Raw genomic sequence first — 27,635 nt, 5'->3', positions numbered from 1 at the left:
GGACCCAGCCCAGCTGCTCCAGCCCTGGAAATACACGGGGAAATGCTGTGTTCCTCTTGCTGTGAGCAAACAGTGGGGAAATAAGTACAACAAAAACAGTCGTGCTTGGCAGGTGCTAGGCTTGATAAAACAGATGGGTTTGTGGCCAGCTATTGTGTTGTTACAGAGTTATTTTTGGATTGCTGGTGTACAAACTGAGCATATACTTCACCGAATGTGTTTGGTTTTTTGTTTGTGGGCTTGGTTTTTCCACCCCTGCCACTCCCTGATGCCAAGGACACCCTGAGAGCTGGGAGTGCTGAGCAGGGAGCTGAGATGCAGAACTTGAGGGAACAGGCAAAATTTGTAGTAGTTAAACTTGTCTGACTTTACTACAAACTGTCTCCAGAGCTCTTCATTTGTTTAAGAAAGCAAAAAACATGCAGTGTTTAGACTCTGAGGAGCTGAAAATTAATGAGCTCTAATGGAGGATTCTGATGACATGCACATTTTTTGACTGGCTTGTCCTTTAAGGGAGAAAACCGCAGAGCAGTGGGCAGCTGAAGGCAGTCATCTGCTGTGCTTTGGTTTGTTTGCTCGGTTGTAAGTGGGACTGTTGGGGTACTGGGAAGCACAGCAGCGCTGCCCTGCTGGCTTCCTGTGCTGCAAGGAAGGTTGAGGACTTCAGTTCCTTCAGCTTGTAACTGATGTATATATATGTATATAAAAAGTATCTAAAAATATTTTGTGATGAGGCTGACAAAAATAGACTTGGTGTTTAATAATCATCACAGATGTAGGACTCTGATTTACCATGTGGATTTTTCCTCGCTGGTTTGCCAGGGCACTGACTGGGGGGTTTTCTTCACTGGCTACTGGAAGGGGTTCCAGTAGCTGCCGTGGGGGAGTGTGAAGCTTGTTAAAAGCTTGTATGATCAGCTGTTGTCACAAGTGATTCAAACCCAAGTTTATTGAATGGTTCCTAGTGAAATGGCTGTGCCGTCACTTAGAGATCCGAGAAGTCACAGAAACTTCAGCACCTGCTGAGTGCTGCAGTGAAATCTCGTCAGGCTGTAATGAGGCTGGGTGCTTTTGGTATTGATGTGTATGGCATCTTGCTGGCAATTGCCCTCTTGATTTCCAGGCTGAGGTATACAGGACCCATGAGAATAAGGCAATAGAATGAGTTTCAAATTTTACTTCTTTTTTAAGGAACTAATAGGTATATATGCTTATGAATAGAGGAGATGATCTGTAAGTGAAAAGTTGTTGCTGCAAACTGTCAAGCTTTGCTAGATACACTCTTCCTGACTGAAATCTCACTACTGTGGCACAATGGTAAGGATTAGGTAGCATTCATGTTTGTTGAAAATGTAGGTGACCTTTTTTTCCTACTAACTGACTGGTAATTGCCCTTGCCACATAGTTTCCTTTACTTTTCAGCCCTTGCTGTGCATTCCTCAGCATTGCTGCCCAGTTATTAAATGCAATTTTTTGTTGTTTTTCCCAAATGTCTATTTAAGTGTGTTGCAGAGCTGCTGTAGCTAAATGCACACAGCAGATGGTTTGTCACAAGCCTGTGCTGTCATCTGTCCTTTCTCTCAGCTTGGCCACTGCTGCTCTGTGCCCGTTAGTGGTGGGGCAGGCAGGGAGCAACAGAGACCACGGAAGTGTAGTGCCTGTCCAGATGGTTAAAATACCCCAGAGGCTGAGGGCATGAGCAAGTTAACAGTGGAGTAATTGTGTGCATATGTATATATGTGTGTATATATATATTTATTTATTTATTTATTTTTCCCTTGGAAAGGGATATTTTTTAGTGTGGACACACCTGGACTGTGTGTGGGATATGTGAAACATGAGAAACTTCTGCTGACTTACATGACTGGAAAAGGATTTAAGTCCTGAGGCACAAAGTAGCCTTTCAAATATGTGAACAAGCCCCCAAAATGCAAGTGGCAGGAAACTTGAAGGGCTCAGAGCTAGATTCCTTGCATTCATTCACTTAGTTTATAAAACAAAGAATAAACTCTGAATTGATTTTAAGTATACTGTACTTACCATAGCATGAGCTCTGATCCTATTAGTTGAAACTTCCCGTAGACTCTGCTGGGACTACATTTGTCCCCCCCCGTTTTCTTAAATAAAGTAAATGTCAGAGGGGAAAATGCTGCTCCTCATTTGCAAATAGTTGTAGTTCTGGGGAGCAGTTGCACATTTCAAATGAATTTGGCAAAGCCAGGAAAATAATCTTGTCTAAAATCTGCAGTTTCATTGCTTCTGTGCTCCGCGTCTCTCATCCTTTGTACTGTCCTGACTCACCAGGAATGCCAGCATCTTCCGTCAAAACCATGGGCCTGGGTTTCTGAGCTTGCTTATTCTTAAACAGGGCTGTGCAAAGGACCAAACCCATAGGAAGGATATAAAGTGATTATAACTTTGTAACTCCTTATATTTGCTGATTGAGTTTGTATGGATGGTATTATTTCATATAGAAGAACACTGGTAGCATTAATACTGAAGAATTTAATCACCCAAATTAAAACCTTAGGCGCCTTAGCACCTTACTTATGGTGCATCCAGGTGTGGAGCAATGCAAAGCAATCACTCCTGTGTGTGATGCAGGTCACCCTGCAATTCCCTACCCTCGCTTTGCAGGGGAGAGCCAGAAAAAGACAAAGCCCAAAAGCATTACTGCAACAACGTGCCATGTGAGAGGCCTTGGGGGGAGCTGAGGACAAGTGAGGTGTCTGGGGGCAACCCACCCGGGAGCTGGAACGCTGAGACGTGTTTGGGCAGGCTGCGTCCAGCCAGCCGGCTGGGTGAGTCAGCCCCGTGCCCTGCAGCCTCCAGAGCGTCTGTTTGAAGTTTGCACACAGGACTTAGCAGACAGGCTACAGCCCTGCTCATCCCTTGTGATACTATCTTAAGGGCAGGAATGAATATATCCTGGCAGCCTTCCTTTTATCTCTCGGGAGACACGGCATAGGGCCCTGCAGGCTGGGCAGCCTTTCTCTGGGGAGCTGCCTGTCATTTATTTGAGAGGTTCTCCTTGAAGGGTTAGGGCACTGTGGGGCACAGCCACGTGGTGACAACTTTGAAGGAGATGTGGCATCTTAGTACTGCACCAGAAATTTTGTCTTCTCCAATGTGAGCCACTCTAAGAGATACGTACGAGGAACAGCAAAAAGAAAGGAAATGTTCAGGGAATTCACGTTTTCAGACTCTGCACTTCTGCTAAATGCAAGGCATCATGTTAAAAAGCATGTCCTTACGCTCACAGTTAGGACATGATGTATTTTAAAGTTCTTTTTTTTTTTTCAGTCTTGTCAGTGCATTGCATTTCAAGCTCTACTTACTTAAAAGGTGTTCCAGTTCTCCTCTTTTGCCTTCTTCCTGCCATAAGTTTCCCTTACTGTGTCCCTTTAGAAAGCACACAGTGGTCTAATCTCTGCCTACATCACAGCCACTGTACATTGGCACATGGGAATTCTGTGATATTAAACCAGCAAAGCATGTGGATGCTCTTACAGCAGCAAAATTACGCTCTGCAGTTGTTCATCACAAGAAAGTTATAACCCCTCCCTACCCCACAGCAAAACAAGTTATGCTAGTAAAGCTGCTTTAGCACACCTATGTGGGTCAGGTATCACATCTCTCCTCCATTCTCATCCACTTATTTATGCAGGCAGAAGCCTATAGCATAGACCTGCCTCCAGAGTAGATTTTGCTTGCAGCAGCATGGTGATTATATAGTGGGGCAGGCCAGCATTTCCAGATGCAACAACATATTTCATTTCCACATATGAAACAGCAGTATTAAAAAACCATGATCCACCCTTGCATGACCCATTTGCCTTTACTCTCTCCTGCATCAGTAGGGTGTAGACACAAACTAGCTGGTTCCTCGTCATCCCAATAACAGCATGAGCCAGGAATTTCAGAGAGGGGGTGAATTTCCCTTTAAGAGCCAACATGTTTCTTGTAGTCTTTCTTTTAAGGAAAATCAGTAGCAGTATAGGAAATTTTTGTTCCTTTTCTATTGCTGAAGACACTCTCTCCCATCATTCAGGACTTGGTTTAGTGTGTGTTGGCCAGTGCAAAGTTGACAGATTGCTGTTATATCCTGGACCAAGCAGCGTAAAGTCATTCTTGCTTATGCTTAGGTAGCAGTTAGCAGCACCTGTACCCTTTCTGTTGGAGCAGTTCAAAATTTTGCTGCTCCAAATGATTGCAGGTCAGCAGTTAAAAATCTATTTTTAATAAGATTGAAGAACAAAAAGACTTCTAGCAGTGCCAATGCTATCTGTTTCAGGCAGCACTCTAGATAAAAATATGGATTTAGGGTCTTGGTTGTCTTGCTATTCACTGGCAAGCATAATGAAATATTTTTAAGTCAGTCCCTGTACGAGCTGTTGCATGGTTGAACTGACACTCTAGCAATCATATCATAGCTGAACACAGCATTAGTTTTTTTTCCAGGCTGTATCTAAAAATGTAAGCTTATTTCTATCAAAACCACATTTATCTCTCATTTGGCAGAATCCTTTTCCTGCTGCAGATCTCATTCACAACATGTTTGCAAATGTACCAACACAGTCTGGTTAAAGAGAACTGATGATAGTACGTCCTTAGTCCTATCCCCAGCACTGCAGGTGGAGGCTAACTAAACTAAAAATTCTAATAAGCCAATAAGTCCTGTAACAAATTAAAACTAAAAGTGAAGAAGTTCCCTGCAAAAGCTACCTTCAAAACTTATAGAGTTGAATAGAGATCTTGCCTATAGTACTTCTATATTAAATTTTCACTTGTTTTCCTAATTCTGTAGCATGTAGATGGTTATTATATCCTACAGCAGAACTAGAAAATAGGCTATGACACTTTTGTTAAGCTCCATAGATTTCTGAGTGCCTCAGAATACAGAATCAAAATAAAAGTTTTGAAAATACCTACTGAGTATGAGGTACATTTCAATATTTCGGCTTTCCTATTAGAGGCATGTTAATAGCAAAAGGCTGATTACTGGGGGCACAAGGCAAATGCCTAGCTGTATGAAAACAGCTGACAACTGCTAATGTTCAGTAATCTCATTTGATAAAACAATGCAGAGGGAGTAATTGCATGAGGATTTCAGTAAAAGAATGTGCAGCTGGTTTTTCTGGCTTTCCAAAAGCAGCCTGCATTCCCATAAGCAGTGCTAGGCAATCACTGCCTCCTGATTTCTCTTAGACGTGGGCTCAGTAGCTATTGCTGCCTTTGCGTATCAAACACCTTTAGCCAGTTTGTGGCTGTGGATGTAGCCACCACTGAACACAGCAGATAGCCAGGCCACAGGGCTCTGAATCTGCGGCAAGGCTAGTGCTGGTGCCTCAGGAAGTCAGGATGTGAGAAGGACACAGTATCTCTCCAGGACTTACAGTGTAGCTGTCCAACTACCCTTTGCTGTGTGTGGTCCAAGGAATGGGACTGAAATGCAGCAGTGCTGGCATGTGAAAACAGTGCAAATTGTTGAAACCAAGAAATTTTGAGCTTCAATTTTGCACAAATCTGAAGTGGAAAAACATACCAGTGTTCACAGTATCATGCCTTAGGACATTATTTATTCCATTCATATAGCATGATCCTGTTCCTAATGAGCAGGCAGAAGTACTTGGCAGGTAAATGGCGTAGTCATGGACTAAGAATTAGTTACTGTGAAATTGAATTCTGCACTTGTGTTTCTAATACAAACAGTAGTGTGCACACAGAGTCTAATATGCCGAGAGAAACCAGGCCTGTCATTTAACTGACCCTGGGAAAAGAGGAGGAAATTAATGCGGTGGGTATGGAAGGCAGACCTGACACAGCAAGAAGAAGTAAGAGTCAGAAAAGAAGTGAATGGCTGGATGGTGAGTCAGTGATAATTTTGTTGAGTTTATTCATGTGTTTATTTTCTGGGTGTGATATCCAACTGAAACATCAGATATACTTGAAGAATGGATGTATTCACATACTGTTGAGTGTTCCCAGCTACTGGGATGCACATGGACACACAAACATGGCAACATGAAAAGAAGCCTATTACAGCTGCAAGGTCAGTTGTTCAGAATTATGACCATCAGAGCAAGCTGATTTCTTGCTTGCTTTGTGCTTGTGCTTTAGAACCCAGTTTTTAATTATGCAGTAACAGTTGCTTTTTATTTTTCTTCTTCTGTAGAAAGAGACAGTGCACACAATGGGCAGCGTGTGCTCAAAGAAAGTAATACTTCCCAGTACAATTTACACTCTCTTTTCTGTGTGCTTTCCAGCCTTGGCTCTGAAGAAGAATTATCGCTTAGGAGGTTGCCTGTGGAGGTCATCACCATTACATCTCAAGTGCTTCACAATATTATCAATTCAGTTTTCAGCCCTGAGATGTGCATAATTCCCACAGAAAGATGGTGATAAAACTAATCAGCAAAAGCCAGATGCCACGTGTCTATTGCATGGTCTTCCCTGGAGATGACAAGGAACTTTTTTTTTCAGACAGCTTAGTATTAAATGGTTTTTAAGGCTGTTCAAAGTGGAGTTCCCATTGGCTTCTGTCACAGTTATGGATACCGAGTCCTGCATTTCAGAATTCCACAAAGCCAAGCCATTTGCTCAGAAAGAAAAGAGCATTCAAATAATGGTCATTAGGGTTGAATGCAGGTTGGAGTGATTTGCCTGGCATTCTGTGACCGAAGCCCATGTGGAAATCAGTTTCCCATGTAGCCTTCAACTGCTTCAACTTTTATACCTTAATTCCAATTCTAATCTTCTGGCTCACTCCTTTTACAGCTTCCAACTCTTGCAACAGCTGAAGCAGGGGTCCAACAGACACTAATCTCCTTTGCCACACAATGCCAAGCTTCTAATTCTTTTTCAAGACTGATAGCCATTTGGGCAGTCAGCATGGGTGGGATGCTTGATGCTTCCCTCTGCAGCCTTAGCTCATGAAATACTTGGGCTGAACTGTTCTCCTCCAGCAGACACTTGGTGAAGGGTAGTACAGTGCTGCTTCTGAGTATCCCAAGTCTCCTGCCCTGGTAATTCAGTCTTGGGTTTCCACCTGAAACTGTGGCCTATCCTGGTCCATGTGCTGGGCCAGAGCCAATTCTGTCCCACTCTCCATAAATCCCTGCTGGATTTATCTTAGTTTTCCCCTAGTTCATCTGTCTTCTGCCCTGATTCCCAGGCCTTCCCTGCCTGCCTAGTCTGCTCTGTCTTTAGCAATCAGCCCCAGCCTTTTCCTTCACAGTTGTTCTCCCTGTAGGTAGTTCTGAGTCTTAGTTTCTCCCTATCTTTAGTCTGGGCTTTTTGTGACAATTTTCTCCCAACATTAGTAGAGGTGGAGGGTTGTCTCCCCTGCCTCCTGTGCTGTGAATGTTAGCAGGTAGCCCAAGTTATCTGCAACTCTGCCTTTACTTTTGCCAGTCCTTTTGGCATGACTTCTGCTGGAGCCAAGATGGGATAATGGTCTCCTGAGGCTGATGACAGCCCTACTCTACGCAAATGAGTCAACAAGCTACCAGTTCCATATCTCCCCATTTACCCTGGTGGGGAGCCTATTTCTATAGTGCTGCCGGCTGCCATGGGTGAGATCTGAGGTCGTTTCTAAACCTGCTTCTCTCATCCTCTTAAATATGTAACTTGGCTGCCAAGTCATGGATATGTACTTGGCAGCCTGTAATAGCAACTGGAAACAAAACATACCCAATACAACTGGCAGAAAAAAAAAAAAGAAAGAAAAGAAAGAGATGAGATGAGATGGCTGTAGAGGACAGAGCCAGAGCTGAATTTTCAGGCTGATCTGAGATTTTTGCTTATCTATCCATGGGCTGACTATATTTGCATGAATAAACCTTTAAAGAGTACCTATAGGAGAATAGTTGCAGTGTTTGGAGGGCTGTGGAAATGGGGGTAAGTTAGGGACAAGTTATTTTAAAACAATGTTCTTTCCCCATTTGTTTTTCCATGTGATCATGAACATCTCAGAAACTATTGCAAAAATTAATGCCAACTTTAAGAGCCAAAAGCACAGGATATGTTCCTTCTGTCTTACTGAACTGATTTATCTGAAAGTCTTAGGTCAGGTATTTTCATCTCTTGAAAGTATATACTGGCCTAGTGCAGCTATACTAACAAAATTTTCTTAGATTATGACTGGTTTTCACCTTATAGCTGACCACATGTACTGAAAAGTGTGGTCCTCCCCCTGTCCCCTTGTCTTTACCTGTATGTCCGCTGGCCCTTCTTTGACTCCACCATGAACTGATGTAAAATGCTAACTCAGCAGAAAGCTTCTTATTTATTTTTGCTGGATTACTATTTTTGACAGTGTAGGGAGCCGCATTGCTGTGGGGACAGAGAAGATAAAGAGTCAACAAAAGATAAATGTTGTAAAAATTGATGGGAGGGAGCAAAAATGCCTCTTCTGTCAACAACTAGCTATTAGGTGGCTTAGCTGTAATGTGAAGCCTCACCCTTCGTGGGGACTTCTACTGGCAAAAAGTGCTTTTGTTCCTATAACTTGTACCAATTTTGGGTACGATGTAAGCAGTACCAGTTATATTTAACACTGACCCACTGTGAATGACTAGTATGAGAGATTCTCTGCTTGCAAAAGCAAGTGCTTCACAATGGGCAACTTGAGCTGGTTGCTTGTGTTGGGACCTAGGTCATGTCACAGACTTGAGATGCTGTAGATATACTTTTGAATCTTGTAAAGTCTGAAACTAAAGTATGTTTAACATTCAGAGTGCTGTACAGACACCAATGCCCATAGCAGAGGGGCCAGGCACAGCTGCCTTCACTGCTGCTCGTCCTGGGCCAGTAACCAGGAAAACCTCTGCACCTCCCACCCCTCAAAAACACCGTGAGCCCAGTGAGTGGCTGTGGAGATGCTATTGCATGGAAAGTGCTTAATTTGCCTGTTTGGACTAAAATGTTACCCAAGGAAGCTGCTTAGCAGAGCTGGGAGGGAGCAAAACACGCAGACTGTGAGTCCCAGCCAACAGAGCAGGCTGAAGGGGGACTTGTGTGTTGGGATCTGTGATTCCTAGGGGACAGGAGGCTGTCACCAGGATACCGCCAGAAACAGTGCCTGCCTTGCCCCTTGCTCTGGTGTCTCCCAGCCAAGCATCATGTTACCTGTGAGTCTCCCCACCTTTCCCAGCTCCTTCTTGTTGCTGCCGTTCATGTTTGCCTTTGCAGCAGATCCTGGGGCACATGGGAGGGCTGCATGGGGTGGGCAGGGCACGGACCTGTCCCACTGCTCCAGCCAGGGAGCACAGCAGTTGGGGACAGTCATTCAGCCATTTGTAATAGTGAGAAGCAGCTGAGCTGTATTTTGAAGACACAGGAGTAGTATTTTCTCCTTCCTGTGATGTGCTGGTAGGCCTTGCTATGCTGTGCTACCACCTTTTCTGTTTTTCTTTCGTGGTTCGTAATCCCTTGTGTGTAACATAAAAGTACAGCACCTGCACGCCCCTGTTCATCCAAGAGTTGTAAACCAGTATTTAGAGAGCTGGAACTGAAGGCTAGAACAGACAAGTTGAAATAACCACTTTTTGTCAAAGGATTAGAGCCATAGTTTCCTAATATTCATCTCTGTGGTCTAACCATTACATGGGCTGCTGGCTGCGGAGGTGAAATTATTCTGGTGTCCCATATCCGGCACTCTACTACCAAATTAGATTGAGCAAGAATTGTGAGAGCCTTGTGGCTGGCTGGCTGAATGGTACCTGGCAGAAAGACTTAGAAAGCCTTAAAGCTTCACTAAATTCAAATTTGTGGGCAGGAGGATTTCAGCAATAAGAGTAATTTTGCTTTAAAGGTGACCTGCAAATAGTAGTTAAGGGTTTGCAAGTCTCTCATGTTAATTAAGAAAGGACTAAAACCTCTTATTTATTTCCAGGGGATTTTTTAAATGGATATTTTTAAAAAAACATACGGATACTCTAAAATGCTGTTACAAGTCGTTTTGTCCAGTGTCCCCTGAACCATCTATCTCGTGTTTCTTTAAACTTCTCAGAATATCAGGAAAATGCATAACATATTCCTTTCTCCTGACACTTAGTCTCTACAATTACATAAATGTTATTAAATAAAAGCAACAATTAGTTTTTCAGTGAGTGTCTCCATTTGATTTCTCAGGCTTTATTGATTCACTGGCAATCAAAGGACTGATGTTCGATAGCAAACTGTCAATTATTTATTCATAACTTGAAAGACATAAAAAGGGACAGATACATGTTTTCCTTTCTTTCACTGTCAACCTTTAATCTTAGAGAACTTCTGTGCAGATAACTCTTAACATCTGGGTGAAAAGCAAACTGAAGAAAGACAGAAATTGGCCCATACGCACAGTGCTTGAATGATAAACACCTTGCTGGGCTGAGAACTTGAGCATAGATTTATGACATGTACTGTTTTTCTTGCAGACAGTAAGACCAGGTGTGTGGTACTGGAAAGATGATACTAACACCCTTGAATTTGCAAGGTAAGAAAGATGTTTATTTTCAAATTATGCAGGTTTAGGCCTTGATACAGCAGTTCCAAGTAAGGTAAAATCAGTGTCTAATATTTTTTTTTACTTGAACATTGACTACAGGACAAATTCTTGCTTTTTCTTTTCTTTTCCTTTCTTTTCTTTTCTTTTCTTTTCTTTTCTTTTCTTTTCTTTTCTTTTCTTTTCTTTTCTTTTCTTTTCTTTTCTTTTCTTTTCTTTTCTTTTCTTTTCTTTTCTTTTCTTTTCTTTTCTCTTTTCTTTTCTTTTCTTTTCTTCTTTTCTTTTTTCTTTCTCTTTTCTTTCTCTTTTCTTCTCTTTTCTTTTCTTTTTAATTGAGACTGGAGCTCCTTAACTGATGATGCTCTGTGGCATCATCTTAACAGAGAAAACCAGAAATAAACATTTACTTCATACTGCTTTCAAGCCAAGGCCACTACAGGGGAATGGCTAAAAGTATGTGGCAAGTCCTACCATGTGTCAGAATCATGCACAAGACACCGGAATAGCAGTGCTGGATGTGAGGGCCAGATGCCACCCTCGGTGTCTATGTGTGAAGGTCCACAGACTGATGTTTTCTTTTGCCGGTGTTACATTTGACCCTGTGCAATGGTGAGAGCATCAGAGTACTGCAGGCCTTTCGGGAAACCACAGCTCTACAGGGACCAAACTCCATGTAACTGTACTTTGAATGTCTGTGGCAACTGTGCATTAAGACTTTTTCAGGCCATTTAGACCACTGGGGCAGAAAGACCCCAACACTTGAACCATCTCCCTCCTGCTCTCTTCTCAAGTGCAGGGCAGGGAGCATGGTGTATCATGGCTATGGTGGGTCAGTCATGCACTGCCCGCTGCTGCCGCCTGCCCTGCTGGGCATTTTCCAGACCTTTGTCATGGTGGAACGAGGCTGCTCACCTCTCTATTGGTCATACACTACTGCAGGCTCCTCTCATGGTCTGTGTCTCAGCAGCTCTGGCCAGCTTCTCTGTTGGGCTTGGGAACGCTGCTGACTCTGCCCAGTAGCTCTCCAGGGAGAGGTGTGAGCTCCCTGGTGACCTCTGCCTGTCTCTGCCCTCAAAGATCCCAAATAAAAGCCCTGGAATGGAGCAGTTTATGTGTAAAATCTTCCTAAAGCCACTCGGGACATTGCTTGAGGAGTTCTCATGACAGAGTGCATATGGTAGCAGGAGATAGAGCAGGAAGACCCAGGGAAACCCCATTACTCTTGCTTCTGTATTTTTGAAAGCAGTGTCTCATCCTGACCTCACCACAACCCAGATGTTTTCTTAGTGTCAGAGGCCAGAGTAGATATAGCTTTGTATCATAGGATGTTGACCTCTTTGTACTGCTGCTAGTAATTTAAACTCATACTAATCATGCTCATACTCTATATTCCAGCTCCAGTCCAGCAGCTGAGAAAAACCTTAAAGAAGGAAAAAATACTCTCTTTCAGGAAATACGTGTAAGGACGTTAAAGAGGTATTTCAATTTCACTAGCCTGGCTCAAAATGAAACAAGATCATTTGGGTGGGAATATTTTTATTCATTGTCTTAGGATCATGCCTGAACAAAGCACATGAAGCAGGAAACCAGCTGTCATTTCAACAGGGTGGATGAGTGGTCTGAACATAAAGACAGAGCCAGACATGCCTGATGTTGAATGCTAGCTCAGGCACTAGCCTGGTATGACTTTGGTAAAGTCATTCAGCATCTTTGTTGCTGTTTCCAGATCACTTAGAATGAGGTAATAATTCTCATCTACTCTAAAGAGTATTGTGAGGTAATTAATTCATCTCTGTGAGGCACTTCAAAGATTATTATTATTAATATTAATTTTATAAATTCACAACACAGTGACTTTCATCCATTGCTTAAAACCTCTTTGATCTAAATAATATAGTTGCAATTTATTATATTAGCAACTAAAAGAGCAACTTCAGAAGCAACCTTAGAGGTGAAATGTCCTATTTTTCTCCACATCCCCAGCCTGTTTTGTGGTAATAATAGCTGAAAGTTAGTTCAGAATACCTGCCAAACACATTTCGCTGCCTGTCCCTTTGAAACTAAGTGCAATGAAGACAGTACATGCCAAGGAGATAATATTCTCAAACTGGAATTAACACTGTGTCCTTAAATGTTATATATTGGTCAACCACCAGCGTCTTCCAAGATGATTGCAGTTCAAAGCTCCCTGAAAGAAAGCTGGCTGACAAAGAAGGAAAATTGCATATGATATCCCAGTGGGTACAACATGAATATGTGACGTTAGATGACGTCAAATGTGAGTAATTGCTGGTATTTTGTATCAGCAAGGCATCGCCCATACAAGTTAGGGTGCTATTTCTACTAACACTAGCAATTTTTTTGAGGAAGTATTGCTTTTCTCCTGTGTATGTTTTCAGATGCTGCTTTGCTTATGAAAGACACACATGAGTCACATCACACGTTGGCACTTGAAGTAGTTATGGGGTATGTTATTTAGAGTTTGTTTTGAGAATCGTTTGTGTGTGGATGGTAGGGGAGGGAGCAGGGTGTATGAGAAGTAGAATGTGAAATATCGGAGGTTTAAAATCTCATCTGGAAGGTTCAGTGGAAAACAATACCAAATGCATGTTGTCCTTGACATGTGCAGAGAAATAATCCTATCACCTGTTTGAAAGTCTTCCACTCTGTTACCTAAGAGAAGCCAAGAACTTGGGCCTAAATATCCCAAGACTATTATCCATTTTACTCTAAGTTAAATTCCATGTTAGCCAGCACATCTGCAATATTGTGTGCACCAGGAGTGCTAACATGACTGGGAGTCTGGGCTTTCTTCCTGTCCTGCTGCTGTTCATGTAAGAGCTTCAGGGCTCATTATTTGCTACTGTCACTTATCAGCATCACTTCTCTACAGGCTATAAGCAAGGAGGCAGCAGGTGGAGCATTATTTCTCAAAGGCATATTCCTGTCATCACCAGGGCCATACAGTGGCTACATTATCATTGACTTAGGAATGCATCTCTAGACCTTGTTGATCCTTAGTCATACTGTCCTTTCAGACGGGGAGAGGAGTCTGAGTTGTATCCCTCTTCCTTTGAAAATGAATGCCACTCTTTCAGTATGTTTAGTGCAGAAAACATTCTTCTTGGAAGTATGTCTGGTAATATCCAATTGAATCCATTCTTTATCATGTTTATTGGACTCTTAGTAATTCTCTAAAAGCCTTCAAAATCTTAGTTTGAGGTGTAGTGCTGGCTACGAATACATCTCAGCCACATAGCTAATATTCGGTATTATGCAGGCCCTTGAGCAGAGACTTTGTTCTTTTTCATAATGGTCTGGTAGTGTCAATATCTGTAAATCTGAAGACTTCACAGTGACCTTTCTACCTCTCATTTAGGAATGAGAAACTAGATGACTTCCTCATGGCCCTGCTCTTCTACATATCTTTTTACCTGGAAAAAATTGCCCTGGAAAAGAAATACAGATCCTTGACTTTGTGAGTACAAGACTTTAGGGGTGTAAGTACACAGAGCTTGCCCCAGCAAATTTGGAATCACAGGGCAGTCTTTCATGTCAGAATCAGTGGGAATGTGTGTGTGAACGAGGACTGCTTGCTGTACTGGACTAGTATATCAAATAGTACAGAGAAAAAGCCCTTGGTCTCACCATTTAGGTGTCCCATACTCTCCAAGACATAGGTTCCTCTGACTATGTAGAGGCAGATTTTCTGGAAGGGTTGGAACCCCACTTTGCCCCAGCTTTGCCCTGAGCAGCATGCACTGTTGTTCACATGGCATGGCATCACCGTAATCTCCCTTTCAAGATGGTGGCAGGATCCAGTGCTTGTTGCAACAGGGTCACCAAATAATGTAGCTTCTCAAGGTAATGCTGCAAAAATGAATAAATCATTAATGCTACCACCAACGTTAAATCTGTGTGAGTGCCCTGGATCAAATTACCATCCCTAAATGACATTTCCCAGTATTAACATTAGCATCCAGTCATTTCTTCTTGCAATACAAAGCAGCAAATAGTCACACCTGAGTCTGCTGGGTGTTAATTTGTGCTTTGGGTCACATCACTTTAATACTTCATTTCTAAATACTTTGCAAAGCAGGTTCAGGTGACTCTTGGGTGCTAGAAACATGTTATAACATGAGGAATACATGCTAGGAAAGCAGCTCCCAAGTAAGGGTGTATGACCACACTTGCTACCTTGCAGAATGGAAAGGGAATAGTTTAGGAGCTGCTGTGTTAGAGGGTTATATGCCATGGGAGAAAGCATTACAGAATTACAAACCATGATTGTAAGAAACTTCAGTGAGTTTCTGGAGTCTGTAACAGTCTCTGGGAATTGATTTTCTTAAAACACTTAATGATTGCTTGCTTCACAATTCAGGAAGCTTTGATATAAAGAGTGGCTGATTTATCTGGATTGAAGAAAACACTGTTGGAGGATTGCTGGCCTTAAGGAATTGATTTGCTCTACATCCATAGATGCAGACAGGTGTTTCTTTCATTGTGCAATGAGTAATTCATAAATAAAACCATCAGCATAGTTTCACACACAAACATCATAGATTCAGTTGAAGTGCTCTGGGGTGCAATTTGCAAAATGATACCCTTGCTCTTAGCTGGTAGAAGACAAGGAGGCCACTCCATGGGTCATGACTCCTCAATATGGATTGTATCATCTACTGGTGTGGCAAATACAAAACCAGGCTGAAACAAAGAGAAGTTTGGACCTATTGCAATGTTTCTTGGATCAAGAGGGCTCTGGTTAGTAGGTATCAGCTATAAGCAGTGCCAGGAGAGACTTTTCAGTGTGTTCTGCCATGCAGTGCTCCCAGAGTGAGTCTGCCTTTTGGTGGGAAACATGTACTTACTCTCCACTTCTACAATACTGTTTCATTTAAATTCATTACCTCCCCTGGAGGGAAGTGGCTTTCTTGTCAGGATTACCTGCATACTGTACTATGCTAACATCAGAAAAGCTTAAAGAAAAATACCATGCAGCAACAGGAATTCAGGATATTGATATACTGAAGTATAAATACAAGGAAGGAAAATAAAATGACAGAAGGCAGTTTCAGGTCCTATTTAATGTTGAAGTTCATCCTTAATTGTTTTAGCACCTTCACTGATTTGGTGTGAAGAGCTTTCTGGTACTTCCTCTCTTTTCCTGTTCAAGCAGGAAAAGAGATGCAATAACTTCCCATTTCCTCTGTAATCCACCTGGTCCAATTCTGCACTTGGTATGTGATATACTTCAAATCAAATGTAGCAAGGACTTTTACCTCCTGTGGAGTAAACATCTGGAATGATCTTCCACTAGAAGCAGTGGGGGCAGACAAGAAAACTACTTTGTTTCTGAAGGTGGAGCTCCGTGAGCTTGTGAAAGGGATTTTATAATTACATAATAGAATCATAATGACATAAAATTACACTGGTGATAAGAATCCTTGGGTTTGTGATATGCTGATGTACTTGTGAGCATGTGAAAAAAATCGCATAGCCATTTGGTTTCCTGTAACTATCCCACATAAATCCCATGTTCAGGGCTGTTGTGAGTGGCCTACTCTAGAGGAAAACTCCCTCCCCCTTCCTTCAAGATATAATTTATATTTATAAATTTTATAGAAGCTTTCTTGCTTTCCTATATAGAATAGCCTGTGTGCCAGAAGTAGAGACAGACTGCAGGCAAGACCTGCTGGTACCATTTCATGTTTCTCATTAGTGATACCTATAATTTGCTTCTAGTTAACTGACAGACAGATTACTTGGAGACAGGCTTGGTGACCCACCTAGTCTTTTATCAGCCTCATGTTCCTGTATGACAGACACATCCAATGGCTTTGCAGTTCTCGAGCTACTCTTCTTGTAGACCCTGTGCAATACAGAAAACAGCACTGGTTATTCTTGCTCCTAGTTGGTGTGTTTTGGGATTCCTGCCATTTGGGCTTCCTGACTCAGCTGTTGGGTCTACTTTTGTCCACAGAGAGCCAGGCCTGTTAGCCTGAGTTAGCCTGAGTTCCTCAACTGTCTTGATCCTAGCCCACATTGCCTCAAGACAACATCTAAGACCATCCTAGCTTCAGAAGTCATTGCTTCTGTGTGTTGAACTTTCTTTGGAAGAGAAAGTATTGAAAGGGGCTCCTATCAGGATGAATCTGGACATCTTTGACTTCTTGTGACTTTGTCTTTCGTTGATGCCATGTTGATTCTTTGTAAATCCAAGCCTGAGACTTTCCTGGCTTTTTCTAGATTCAGGAAGATCTTGTAACTAACTTCAAAAATAACCAACCAGTTTTCCAAAGCAGTGGGCATGAGGCATTCTCACACTGCAGACAGCTTGGGAGTATTCACCTCTGAAATAGTGACTCTAAGAACAAAAACTTGCCAGCGGTGGATGAGACATGAACGGAACAAGGGCTATTATTTCTGTCCTGCATTTTTTTTCCCTTTTATTTTCTGTTTCTGCTTCCAACCCTTTCATGTATTTTGGGGAAAATCTGTTGAAGTTTATTAGCAATTATCCTTCAGAAGCCCAGAGTAATTGTCCTAATTTATTAAAGATGGATTGTGTAGGAAGTTTTACAGCTGGAGGCCATCAGTGATAGGACAGATAAAACCAACTCTCCTGAGTGTGAAAGGAGGCTGGTAAGTTTTAGGCTAGCAGCACTCCCAGGCACCACCAGACACTCAGGTGGATTACAGGGGAAGCAGAGGAAATAGAAAGCTCTTTCGTTTAGCATTCCTTAGTGTTTGATCTGAATTGGTTTAAAATACAGGCTTGTGGTGGCAGCCGTTCCTGTTTAGAGGCAGTCCCAAAAGCATTTCGTGTGTGTTTTTGAAGAGGAGTGAGTGCAGTCTCTGAATGAGCCAGACCAACTGCTCCAGGCCACCCAGCGGCAGAGCCTGTGCCTGGGGATATCTAAATGCACCTCCAGGACTTTTATGCAGGCTGCAGAAAGGGTTCGTAAGCTATGCAGGATCAAAGATGGTCTGTGGGTATGCAGCTTATAGGTTGTGTGGAGTAAGAGAGACTGTCTTGTGGCCCCACCAGCATTGCCAAGCTGCGCTGGAAGCATCTGAACCCATGCTTGCTACAGTGGGGTCTCTTCACAGTGGTATCATGCAGCATGTTGGTCTATGTGCATGAAAACGAAGGCTCAGAACAGACACTCTTTCTGGCAGCCCTTCTGTCCAGAGCACCTTCTCCGAACACTTTTTTCCCTTTTTTTTTTCAACAGGACTATGATATCTTTTGAGAAGACAGAAATGGACAATGTGTTGGAGAAGTTAGCAATGTCCAGGATTCACCTTGCCAAGGCGTACTGTAACCTTATCCTTGGACGACGCGTGGCACAGCAGTCTAGCGGAAAGTAAGCCAGTCCCTTCTGGGGACTTTGTCAAGGGCCACAGCAGCCCAGAGCCAAGGCCTCTGTTGATTGATACAAGTAAATGCCCAGGGTAATAAATGTCTTGTAAGCCAAGGAGTCACAGAGGACTAAAGGACCATGGGGCAGAGAAGTGTCCTGATCTCCCTGCAGCTCTATCTCATCCTATAACCAACACCAAGAGTGTCCACAATGAGTTGCAGCAGAGCTTTGCATACCAGACTGGAAAGCTCTCCCTGATAGGCAGAAGCCTTGCTAGGTATATAGAGCAGGAAACTTTAATAGGTTCAATGTGAAAGTCAGCAGGGCAAAAATCGGTGCCAGCCCTGGATCTTACCCCTGCCACTTCCTCTTAACTAAATCTTGACAGCAAATTACTATGTTTCTGCTGGTTGCCACTGATCCCTGCCTGAATTCCCTTTTATGCCACGTGTGAGACTTACTAGGCTGCCAAGACTAGCCTAGTAAGTGATGGAGACCATGTTCCTGAAGAGTAGTAAGTGAAGGAATTAGAGACAAGAAGAGCTTGTGCTTGGGCATTGGAAGTGTAGGTCTTCTTAGTGGGGAAGACAGTGCATGGCTTTTTCAGAATGATGGAGACCAGCTTCTCTTTAGATGCAATGGTTCCAACAGTGAACTGATAAGGGAGAGAAACCCACAGAGAGAATGAAACAGAAACTGAAGAAGGCCAGATTGGATAGGAGGGTGTTTAAAAAGGCAGACAAAACAATGGAATGATGAGCACAAGAAAAGGGGAGTTTTAAAAGGACATGAAAGTGTTATGGTTTAGCCCTGGCTGGCAGCTAAGCACCATAAAAAATGGTTATTGGAAGGAGAATGTAACGACAGAGCGATCACGTGCTGTGCTAGTGTTGTGGAGTCCTTTGTCAGCCATCTATGTTCCTGCACAATGTTTCCTTTCCCTGGCAGTAAAAAGGAGCTGGCAGTCACCACCCAGAACCCCAGTCCCATGGGATCTTCTTAGAGCAGTTTCAGGCAGACTTTTTCTGTTGGTTGGTGTGAAACTGCTGCCAGTCCCCAGAGGAGTCAGAGACACCTTCACCTGCCTTCCTATCACATAGCCCTGGGCAACCTTGCTCCTGGCTGGGATGGGAGAACCTGGGCTTCCTTCTAATCAAGAGGACAAGGTAACCTGTGAAATGATGGAGTCAAAGGGGAGCTGAAATTGCTGTCCCAACAGGGCTTTCATTTTAGTGTGCCCCAGCCCACAAAGTGCTGGGCCCTGAGAATTAAGGATGTGTTCCCTTGCATCCTGGCACATCAGCATTTCACCAGGCACTCCTGGGAGCAGCCTTCTTTGCCAGATCCTTGTTCCCAGGTTCCTGTTGAGCAAAAACATCCTCTCAACTTTCTCACTTGTTGGACTGGGAGGATTTCATTGTTTCTGTTGGGTGGCCCTAATGTCTGCAGTTGGAGGAACTTACTGCAGAAAATAACTTGAATCCAGGAACTGGGAGCAGCTGGATAAAACAGCCTGTTGTATACCCAGCTAGTTAGCTCTGTTGCCTCTTCACTCACTCTTACTGCCTGCTGGGTGGGAATGTGCAGGATTGAGGCAAGCAAGGTGTCCAGTAGCAATAAAAATACCAGCATGGGAGTGAGAGCAGAGAGCTGAAACAATTGTATTCTTTAATATTTCCATCACAGGGGGGTTAGAGGTTGGCAGTGGGTTGGGATGTCGGTGTCCAGGCTGTGAAAACACAAAGGCTATAAAAGAGCTGTGTCTTAAAGCCTTGATGATGTAAGGTGCTGCATAAAGAGAGACCTCACTGAGTTACTCATAACAGGGTGGCGGTAGCTGACTACAGCTGACTTCAGAGTTAGGCTAATGCTGAGTGTGTTATAATATAGGGCACTTCCCATACCATACTGCAATTACATAAATACAATCTTTTCCAGGCTGACTCAGTTTAGCCTTAAATGTTATCTGGATCCTCCCAGACCATTATATGAACTGCCAAATACAAAAGCTAAAGGACAGAACTGATTAGCACTCTCAAAGATGGTTAGGAATTTTTTGAGCACACATGTTTTTGGATGGGAAAGGTCCTTCATCAAAATGGAAACTGTCAGAAAGTTTAGTTTTGATAGTTTTTTTTTAACCTGAAAAAAGTTTAGATTAAATAGCTGAGAAATTATTGATAATGTGCCATCCCCAGTTTTGCTGTATTTTCTTATAACCCAACTATGGGTTCATGGTCTTGTTCAAGTTTTGCTTTTCGCTTTAATTCACCATGACAACATTTTAATGAAATCTTATGTTATGTTGGTAAACTGCTTTCCTTTCCAGATCTGCCAAATGTCCCTGTGTTCACATGGACAATTTTTAGTGTTCACACTACCAATTTTTCATGTAAGATTTTCTCTGGAATTTTAAAAAGGGAGGCTCAGGTGGAGAACATTTTCATCTTAACCATTTACATGATTTGTAAAATGCAACATTAGAATCCTATCTTCATACTATCCCAGACCTGTTATTTGTGTATGTTAGCATTAGTCCTTTTCTGCCTCCAGTGCTGAGGAAGGAATAGGTGTGTCTGGCTTTCTCCTTTCAAGTTGTTGGGGATTGTGCAACCTTTTCATGGTGCCAGTTTCCTTATGGGCATTTGTTATAATGGGAAAAATACAGAATGTCCCCAAAGCTGCATGTATCGATGGAGCAAACACTGAGCCAGCCCTTACTGATCCTTGAAGCTGGCTTGATCCATGAGCAGCTGGAGTCACAGCAGTGGTGGAGGGAGATGTTCAACGGCACAGGAAGCATTTCTTCCCCGTGTGCCCCTATGCACATCTTGTAGATGTCTGAATCCACTATCACCTTGCATCCAAACACCATCTTACTGCACTGTTTGCTCTTGGCTGTTCTGCCCTCTTCTTTTATGCATGAACTCATCCCACCCCGTTCACAGCTCTGAGAAATCAATATGACCATATCACTAGTAATATGATGCTTTTTGCTCATTCTTTCAAGTCCTGTCCTGAAGCTTGTTGCAAGTTAGATGTTTTCCTGACCCTTTCTGTATTTTCCTAGGTAATAAGCAACTGTGCCCTAGACATGGGATGTGCCTCCTAGTTCTACACTTACTTTAGGAAACTTTGCTTCAAGCAGGTCTCTTAGCTTAATACCTCACCCCAGGGAAGAAAGCACTGGGAGAAAGAAGGGTGGAGACCCCTGGCCTTATTTGACTCTAATTATTAGCATTATTTTCTGTTGCTGACCTCTACATTTAACCCTCTACTAAGCTAAGGACTGGTTGTAAGACAGTGCACAAGCTGTGTAATGTTAAAAGGTGAAGTTGGGTCTCACATTTAGGTGTAAGAAGCTGGAGTCACTTTAGATTTCTCTGCTCTAGTACTCTGAAGACAGAATAATGTGCTTTACCAGAATTCATAAGGAATCAAAAGCATTCCGAGTTGTGGGAGTTGTGCTTTGGAAAACAGCCATTGCAGAGTCAAGCTTCTTTTCCCTTGCACAGTATGTGAAGTGTCAGTGGGATTATGGCTGGTGGGAGCCAGGTAGAGAGATACATGGTCTTCTTTATCAAAAAATCAGTAAGTAAAGCTGAGAAGATGATAAATATTGCTATGGTGCTGAAAGGTAGTATCTTCATTGTCTGCTCTGTATTGGTGTTTCTGGTGTGATGGCAGCTGGGGGTGCCCTGGATGTGTGGAACACTTAACTTTACCAGTAAGATAAGGGACATGACAGGAGTCAAGATCATGAGAGCTGATGTGGAGACAGGCTTTCCTGTGCATCTAGCAGCACCAAGCCAGATCTGTGGGGAATCTGTAGGCTATCAGGGAAAATTTGCTTTCATTTCCTTGTGGGTGAGTTGTGCCATCTCCAAGAGAATGGAGAGGCTGCTGGGATGTGTGTGTCATTCTCTGCTTTAATGGCTGTTACCATAATGAACAGTCATTTGGCTTTGTGTGAGAATCCCTGAGCTCAAGTGAGTGGTGAGAGCATCTCTCAGGCTTCCACTGGGCAAATTGCTGCTTCTATAACAAAGGCCCTTTGTCATTCTTGGGCATGTTTTATATTTCTTCTTGGAGATACATCAGGCATCTCCTTCCTAGTTTTCATGTTTAATGACCAACATTGGCCTGGCTTTGTGCCCTCGGTAACTCTGCTTGTTGCTCTTCCAGTGATGTCAGTAAGAGTTTTTTAATTGACTTCAGTAGGAACTGGATTAGATCAGCACTGACCACTTTAGAGAGGCCCATGAAAAGAGCTCAGTCTAGATAGCATAGAAGTGGGGAGCCTTGCACACTCATCACATCCAGCTTTGTTCTCAGATTTAATTAACTGAGCCATACAACATTTTGCATTTTCTCCTTCTGAGGCAATGCAGAAGTCTTGCCTTTCTCTTGGACAGTGGGTCTCTACACGTTCGTAACAAGGATCTACCAGCAACAACTTTATTGCTCTGGTGAAATGCTAGCTTGGCATAGCCCCATGAGTCATATTCAATGCTCTGTTTAGAGAACTGAAAAGACGATGGCTGCTATTAATTTTGTGCTCGTTCACTGCCTTAGGGAAAAACCATCATTGCAGAAAGATCGGAGCTACTTTGAGGTAAGAAAGACACAAAGATAAACAGCAAGTGTGACTCAGTGTCAGCCCAGAGCATGTCCCTCCCTTGCATATCCAAATGCTCCTTTCCTTTTTGGTACCCCCAGTAGAGGATCTTGTAGGTCAGAAGCCCTTGAATAAAAGTTTACCTCTAGGGCCTACATGCCCCTATAAAATACCATCTTTTTGCCCTTCAGCCCAAGCCTTTTCTCCTTGGAGCCTTCAGCCAGGGAGTTTCATTCCTTTTGTGGCTTTTGTACCCCAGGCAGTTCCCACCATAGCCTGAGGTCCCTCTGGGAAGTCTGGTGTATGGATTTTTTCTCATTGTTGGCCTCATAGTTTTATCTCTGTAGGTAAGAAATTTTACAGCCTTCTTTTATTTCCATTGCCCTTGGTGACATATCTAGATGCCAGTAAGCTATTCTAGCCTGCAAAATACAGCTCCATCAGCCACTTATGAGACTCACAGCAAATTAATACAAAACAGCTGGACCCAAGTTAAACTTTGTACTTCATGAACTTGGAAGCCTTTCTTTGAAAGAGGGGAACTCTGGATTCAATTCCAAGTGTACACAGCAATCCCAGCAATGCCATCTTTTCAAGAGCAGACTTAGTAGAGATACTGAGAGTTGAACCAGCTTATGCCAGGGATCACAAATGTTAAATAGGAGGGAAAAGATAGATTCTGTTTTTTTTTTAATCAGTAAGCAGACATGTGAAGGTGAGATGCGATGAGTTCATATTTGCTAGTAATATTTTCTGTGATCACAATGCTGTCATTCAGGGTGGGGATCATCTTGTCTACCTGCAGCTGCCCAAACAAGTCCAGTCAGACAGTTGCCTTGACAGCCATTGCAGAAAAGAGAAGCTCAGCCAGCAGGTGAATTATTGCCTCTAGAGACAGATGTGTGTGATAGGAGTCCACACAGAATGACTCATCCCATCAGTGTCTTTCCATTGATTGTTGAGGGAACTGGGTGGTGATCTCAGGTTATTGCCTTAGTCTTCTAGCAGCAAAACTAAGCCAAATTGGTCAGAGTTGGGCAAGACTAAATCCATTTGAACTAACTCTGTTTCTAGCCTCATCCGTCTGCATACCCTTAAAAAAACCAGTCCTTTCAAATCTTCACTGATGCAAGCATGGTAAAGGTTGATGTCAAATGGTTGCTGGAATTTTAGTGGAGTCATGCCCAGCTGTACTCTGGGATGCAGTGGGACTCTGGGCCATTTCCCAGTGAAAAAGGGGTCTGTGTTTTCTGCTTAGGGCTTGCACAACTTCAGCAGCTATGTGACTTGGCTTGTGTTCAGATGTAAGCACTTCCAAGTGATTCGGGAAGAAATTGGCAGGCTTCTTTTCTCTGATGTGTTCAATCCTGCCTTAAGAGGCAAGAAGAATATTGAGCTGCAGAAACGAGGAGATGGAACTGCTGATGCAAATACTGCACAATTGCTGTATCCAAGGTACACATCTGGCAATGTGGTGAGTCCTTAGGGAACCTGACCTGTCAGAATACACTGAACTAACACCTGCATTTGTTTTCTTTCAAGAAAAGACCGTGACAAGCATCCTTCCATAAGCACCATGATACAGCAGTGCTCACCAGTGCTGAGCACGCTGCTGCCCTTACCAAAGGACAGTGCTCAATACTTCTTCCCAAACCAGGACTGTAAGGGTAGGGACTCTCAACCTCACACGTGTGGTGACCTGCCAGACTTCTCTGAAGTGTTTGCTAACAAGTAAGGGGCTACTTCTCTGCATAAACAGATTTGGTAGTGCTATGAGGAAGGATGTCAAACAGCTAGCTCTTCCTCACCAGGAGAGGGGCCATTGGTCTGAGGACTTGGTCTATACAGGAGTTACAGAGGAACAGGAGTGTGAGTCCTGAGAGACCTGAGCAAGCCTGAAACTTGCAGAGGTAGCACATTGCTTAGCTGATGGCAAAGCAGCTACCATCCATTGTAGTGCTTTGTTAAAACTCAGAAGTTTCATGGGGAAAGGAAACAGGCCTTAACATAAATTTGATCAGAAATTAATCAAAGCCTCACAAAATCAAAATAGGATGTTTATTTTTTTCCTTCTTATGATATTCCCATTTTATATTTCTTCTTGACTTTTAGTTTTTAATAGTGTTCTGATCAGACATTACTGATGCACTTTATTAAAAAAAAGTGATTTTACTACATTGTATTTTTCAAATATAATTTGGATTGTAATAGAAATAGAACCTTTTATTCTGATATAATCTAAACCTTTCAAGCCTGGGCAGGCTATCTGAGAGGAAATCCATTACCCATCCAGCTATGGTTAACAATAATATCACTACAGGGCTTTTTAATGTAATAACTAATGTAAACAGGACCACTGTAAATCAGTTTTGCTCCATTGTAGTGTATGTAAAGCTTCGTGTAAGACTTTCCCTCATAAGTCTTCTTTCTCTGCCTGGAAATTAGAATTTGAGAATTGCCTTAATTTGCCTGGATCTTCAGAGTTCTGGCAATCTAATGAATGCTACAGCTCTGTGCATGCAAAACCTTTGGATGTATCTACAACACACAACCAGCGAGTCTGGTACTTCTTGAGAGTGTGAAATTTGCTACAATTCACATGTCATTGTTCTATGCATGCTTTGGAAGCTAGGTGCATCCTGAGCATCTTGGCTTTATAATTTACGCACAGAGTCATGTAATCTGTATGCAACGGGGCCAAACTTTCCAGGGAGCGCTGAGCTTCTCTTGGATGTATGCAATTTGTATTGTGCACATGTAAACTCCAGACAGAAACATGATATAAGGTACTGAGGGTATAAGCATGGTGATCTGTTTTTAACCTGTGGCAGAGGAGATATTCTCTGCTAAAGGAAGCAAGGTTCCTTGCTGGTTTACCTAAGGAACATGGCAGATCTGTTCCCCTTTCTCCTATTTTCTTTTCCTTCAATGTGTCAAGCAGATTAACATGATGTTTTCTCACAGGGTGGGCATCATTGGAGCTCATTGTAGTGAGTTAAAATCTCTCCTAAGCACATCTGAGGAGAAAAAGGAAGAAGAGGAGGTTGAGCAGGAGGAAACACAAGGAAGAAAAAGCAGTGACCTCAGTCTGCCACCTCTGGGAAGCCCCCAAAACAGGCTCAGTACTCAGAGCACTGTGCTCTGAAGAGCAGTGGCAGAAGGTGACTGTAATCAGAGCAACCAGCAGACGTGATATTTGTGTTGAGTGACATGGTTTAAAGTTGCTAAATAAATCACTTGGAAATTGCAGATTAAGAAGCCTAACACATTTGTCAGAGGTGGGATAGTTCAGCACACAAGGGTGACTGGAAACCTGGACTGTAATTCCTGGTTCTGTCACTAACAATTCCACCTTCATCTTAATGCCTTCATTGCACCATTTCAGAGATTATTTTACTGACTTATTTTGGGAAGTGCTTTAACACCTGCAAATGGATATGATTATTGATTTTAATGTCAACTCTCTATTTCTGAAGGGTTAGCAAAGCAACCAGGAGATGTGACTTACTGCTGTGTAAAAGTTCCTGAAATTTTGCTTTTGAAGGAAGTTACTTTCTTGAATAAGAATTCTTATTCTATTATTCTTATCTATTCTATTATTCTAGCTATCTTACCTTCTTAATCTATTTCTATCATCTCTCATTTTGTTCTTGGATATATGACTCATTGTGAAATAAGTATAGCAAAAGGAAATTCTGTTACTTAAAGTATCTACCAACTTTTCATTTAAGTTTGTATTTTAAATTATGTATATTTTTTTTATTATTGATTTCACATTATTGGGAAAGCAGATTTTAGATGTTCAAACTTAAAATACGCAGTTGGGATGTTAGTATCTTGAAACAAAATTAATTCATGGCAAGAAATGGTATCATTTTACCTGTAAGACTATCTGTACATGATGATCATTAGCATCAGGAGGAAAATTTAGGATGAAATCCTGATTTTGTCATAGTTAATAAGAATCAATGAAAAAATAATGGATGATTAAACAGTGAAAGAAAACCAGAGAGGAAATATTTCCAGCATTGTTAAGGGAAGAAATTTGACACGTCAGTGATGGTTTGGAAGTTTTTCAGCCAAATATATCTATGCTGGATAAAAATAATACAGTTTTCCCCTGCAATGTATGGTTCAGTTTTTAAAAGGATGGAATTTTGCAGCACAATTGTGATGAGAAATTTACTTCTGGAGTAACCAGTGGTCCAGGGACTAGATCACTTATATAGCAGGGCCCTGCACTGCCTTGTTGAGATAGACACTTGAACTGCAGATTCACAGCTGTTATTTAGTCTCTTCACTTAGACTGGCACGTTATATTAATGCTCAGTAGCACTGTGGCCTAGGCTTATTTTCCATGTGTTGGGTGAGTCCTTTTACCATTTGATGAGGCTGTTGTGGCCTACAGTTTCTCTCTCAAGCTTTTCACTAGAAATGTTCTGGTAAAGAGAAAAATATTTAAAATAACCTCTTGGACATTTTTGGGGACGGAAAACACATATTCTCTCCCAAAGGGGAGACATGGTGCTTTCATTGCAGGTTTTCTGAGAGCTGCGCCAAAACCTGCACAACTGTTTTTACCAGCTTAGCCAAACTTGCGTGTTTGGCCAAGTATGGATAGTGCATACTTGGCCAAACATGCAAGAGGCAGTTGTGGTATCATTGCCCTGCAACAGCATAGTTTCCCTACTGAATGATGCAGCAAGATGTTGGTTAATACCTGGAGCTGAGGGAGGGTGCAGCACAGCTTCCTTCTCTTGGTCTCGGGAGAAACATTTTAGTTCCTACCTGAGGAGACTTCTATATGCTAAAGGATGGCTACAGCTTTGTCTCTCTAGCTGTGACACTGGGCCCTCTCTGATCTGTGTATTGACATCCCAGTACACCAGTCCTTGCAAAAGCACCTTGCTTTCTCATGGCAAGCAAGCAGGCATTGTATGGGGCTTTAGAAAGAGTATGCGGGAATGTGTCCTTTGCCACACCAGTCCTGCAGGGAAATGGAGGCTGTGGTATGTGCTAATAACTGGGATTTGTGAACAGTCCCTGCGGCCTGGGGCAGAGTTTTCACAGAGTTGCACACTTGGCCTGTGGTGGGCCCAGGATAACAGGAAAGACCAAAGGGTAGTGCATGCACTCACGTAGGCAGCAAAGCTCTTGGGTGCAA

The 27,635-nt window shown here is 42.6% G+C and overlaps 1 protein-coding gene across 1 annotated transcript; it reads left to right on the top strand.

The window, feature by feature from the left end:
- Positions 1-1,527: 1,527 nt before the first annotated feature.
- On the top strand, positions 1,528-25,720 carry PPP1R36 (protein phosphatase 1 regulatory subunit 36). Its single transcript, XM_061464307.1, has 11 exons — positions 1,528-1,543; positions 2,716-2,801; positions 10,422-10,480; positions 11,885-11,965; positions 12,646-12,767; positions 12,889-12,955; positions 13,869-13,967; positions 17,725-17,856; positions 22,429-22,468; positions 23,730-23,926; positions 24,014-25,720. The coding sequence occupies exons 1-11, from the start codon at positions 1,528-1,530 to the stop codon at positions 24,204-24,206; spliced, it is 1,092 nt and encodes a 363-aa protein (XP_061320291.1). The 3' UTR covers positions 24,207-25,720.
- The last annotated feature ends 1,915 nt before the right edge of the window (positions 25,721-27,635 follow it).

This window comes from Pezoporus flaviventris, unplaced genomic scaffold (genome assembly GCF_033815535.1).
Source record: "Pezoporus flaviventris isolate CSIRO_AGI_PZ_B2104156 unplaced genomic scaffold, CSIRO_AGI_Pfla_v1 ptg000036l, whole genome shotgun sequence".
NCBI classification, from domain to species: Eukaryota; Metazoa; Chordata; class Aves; order Psittaciformes; family Psittacidae; genus Pezoporus; species Pezoporus flaviventris.
Note: the sequence above shows the minus strand (reverse complement) of the source record. Positions and strands in the feature narration are given on the sequence as shown.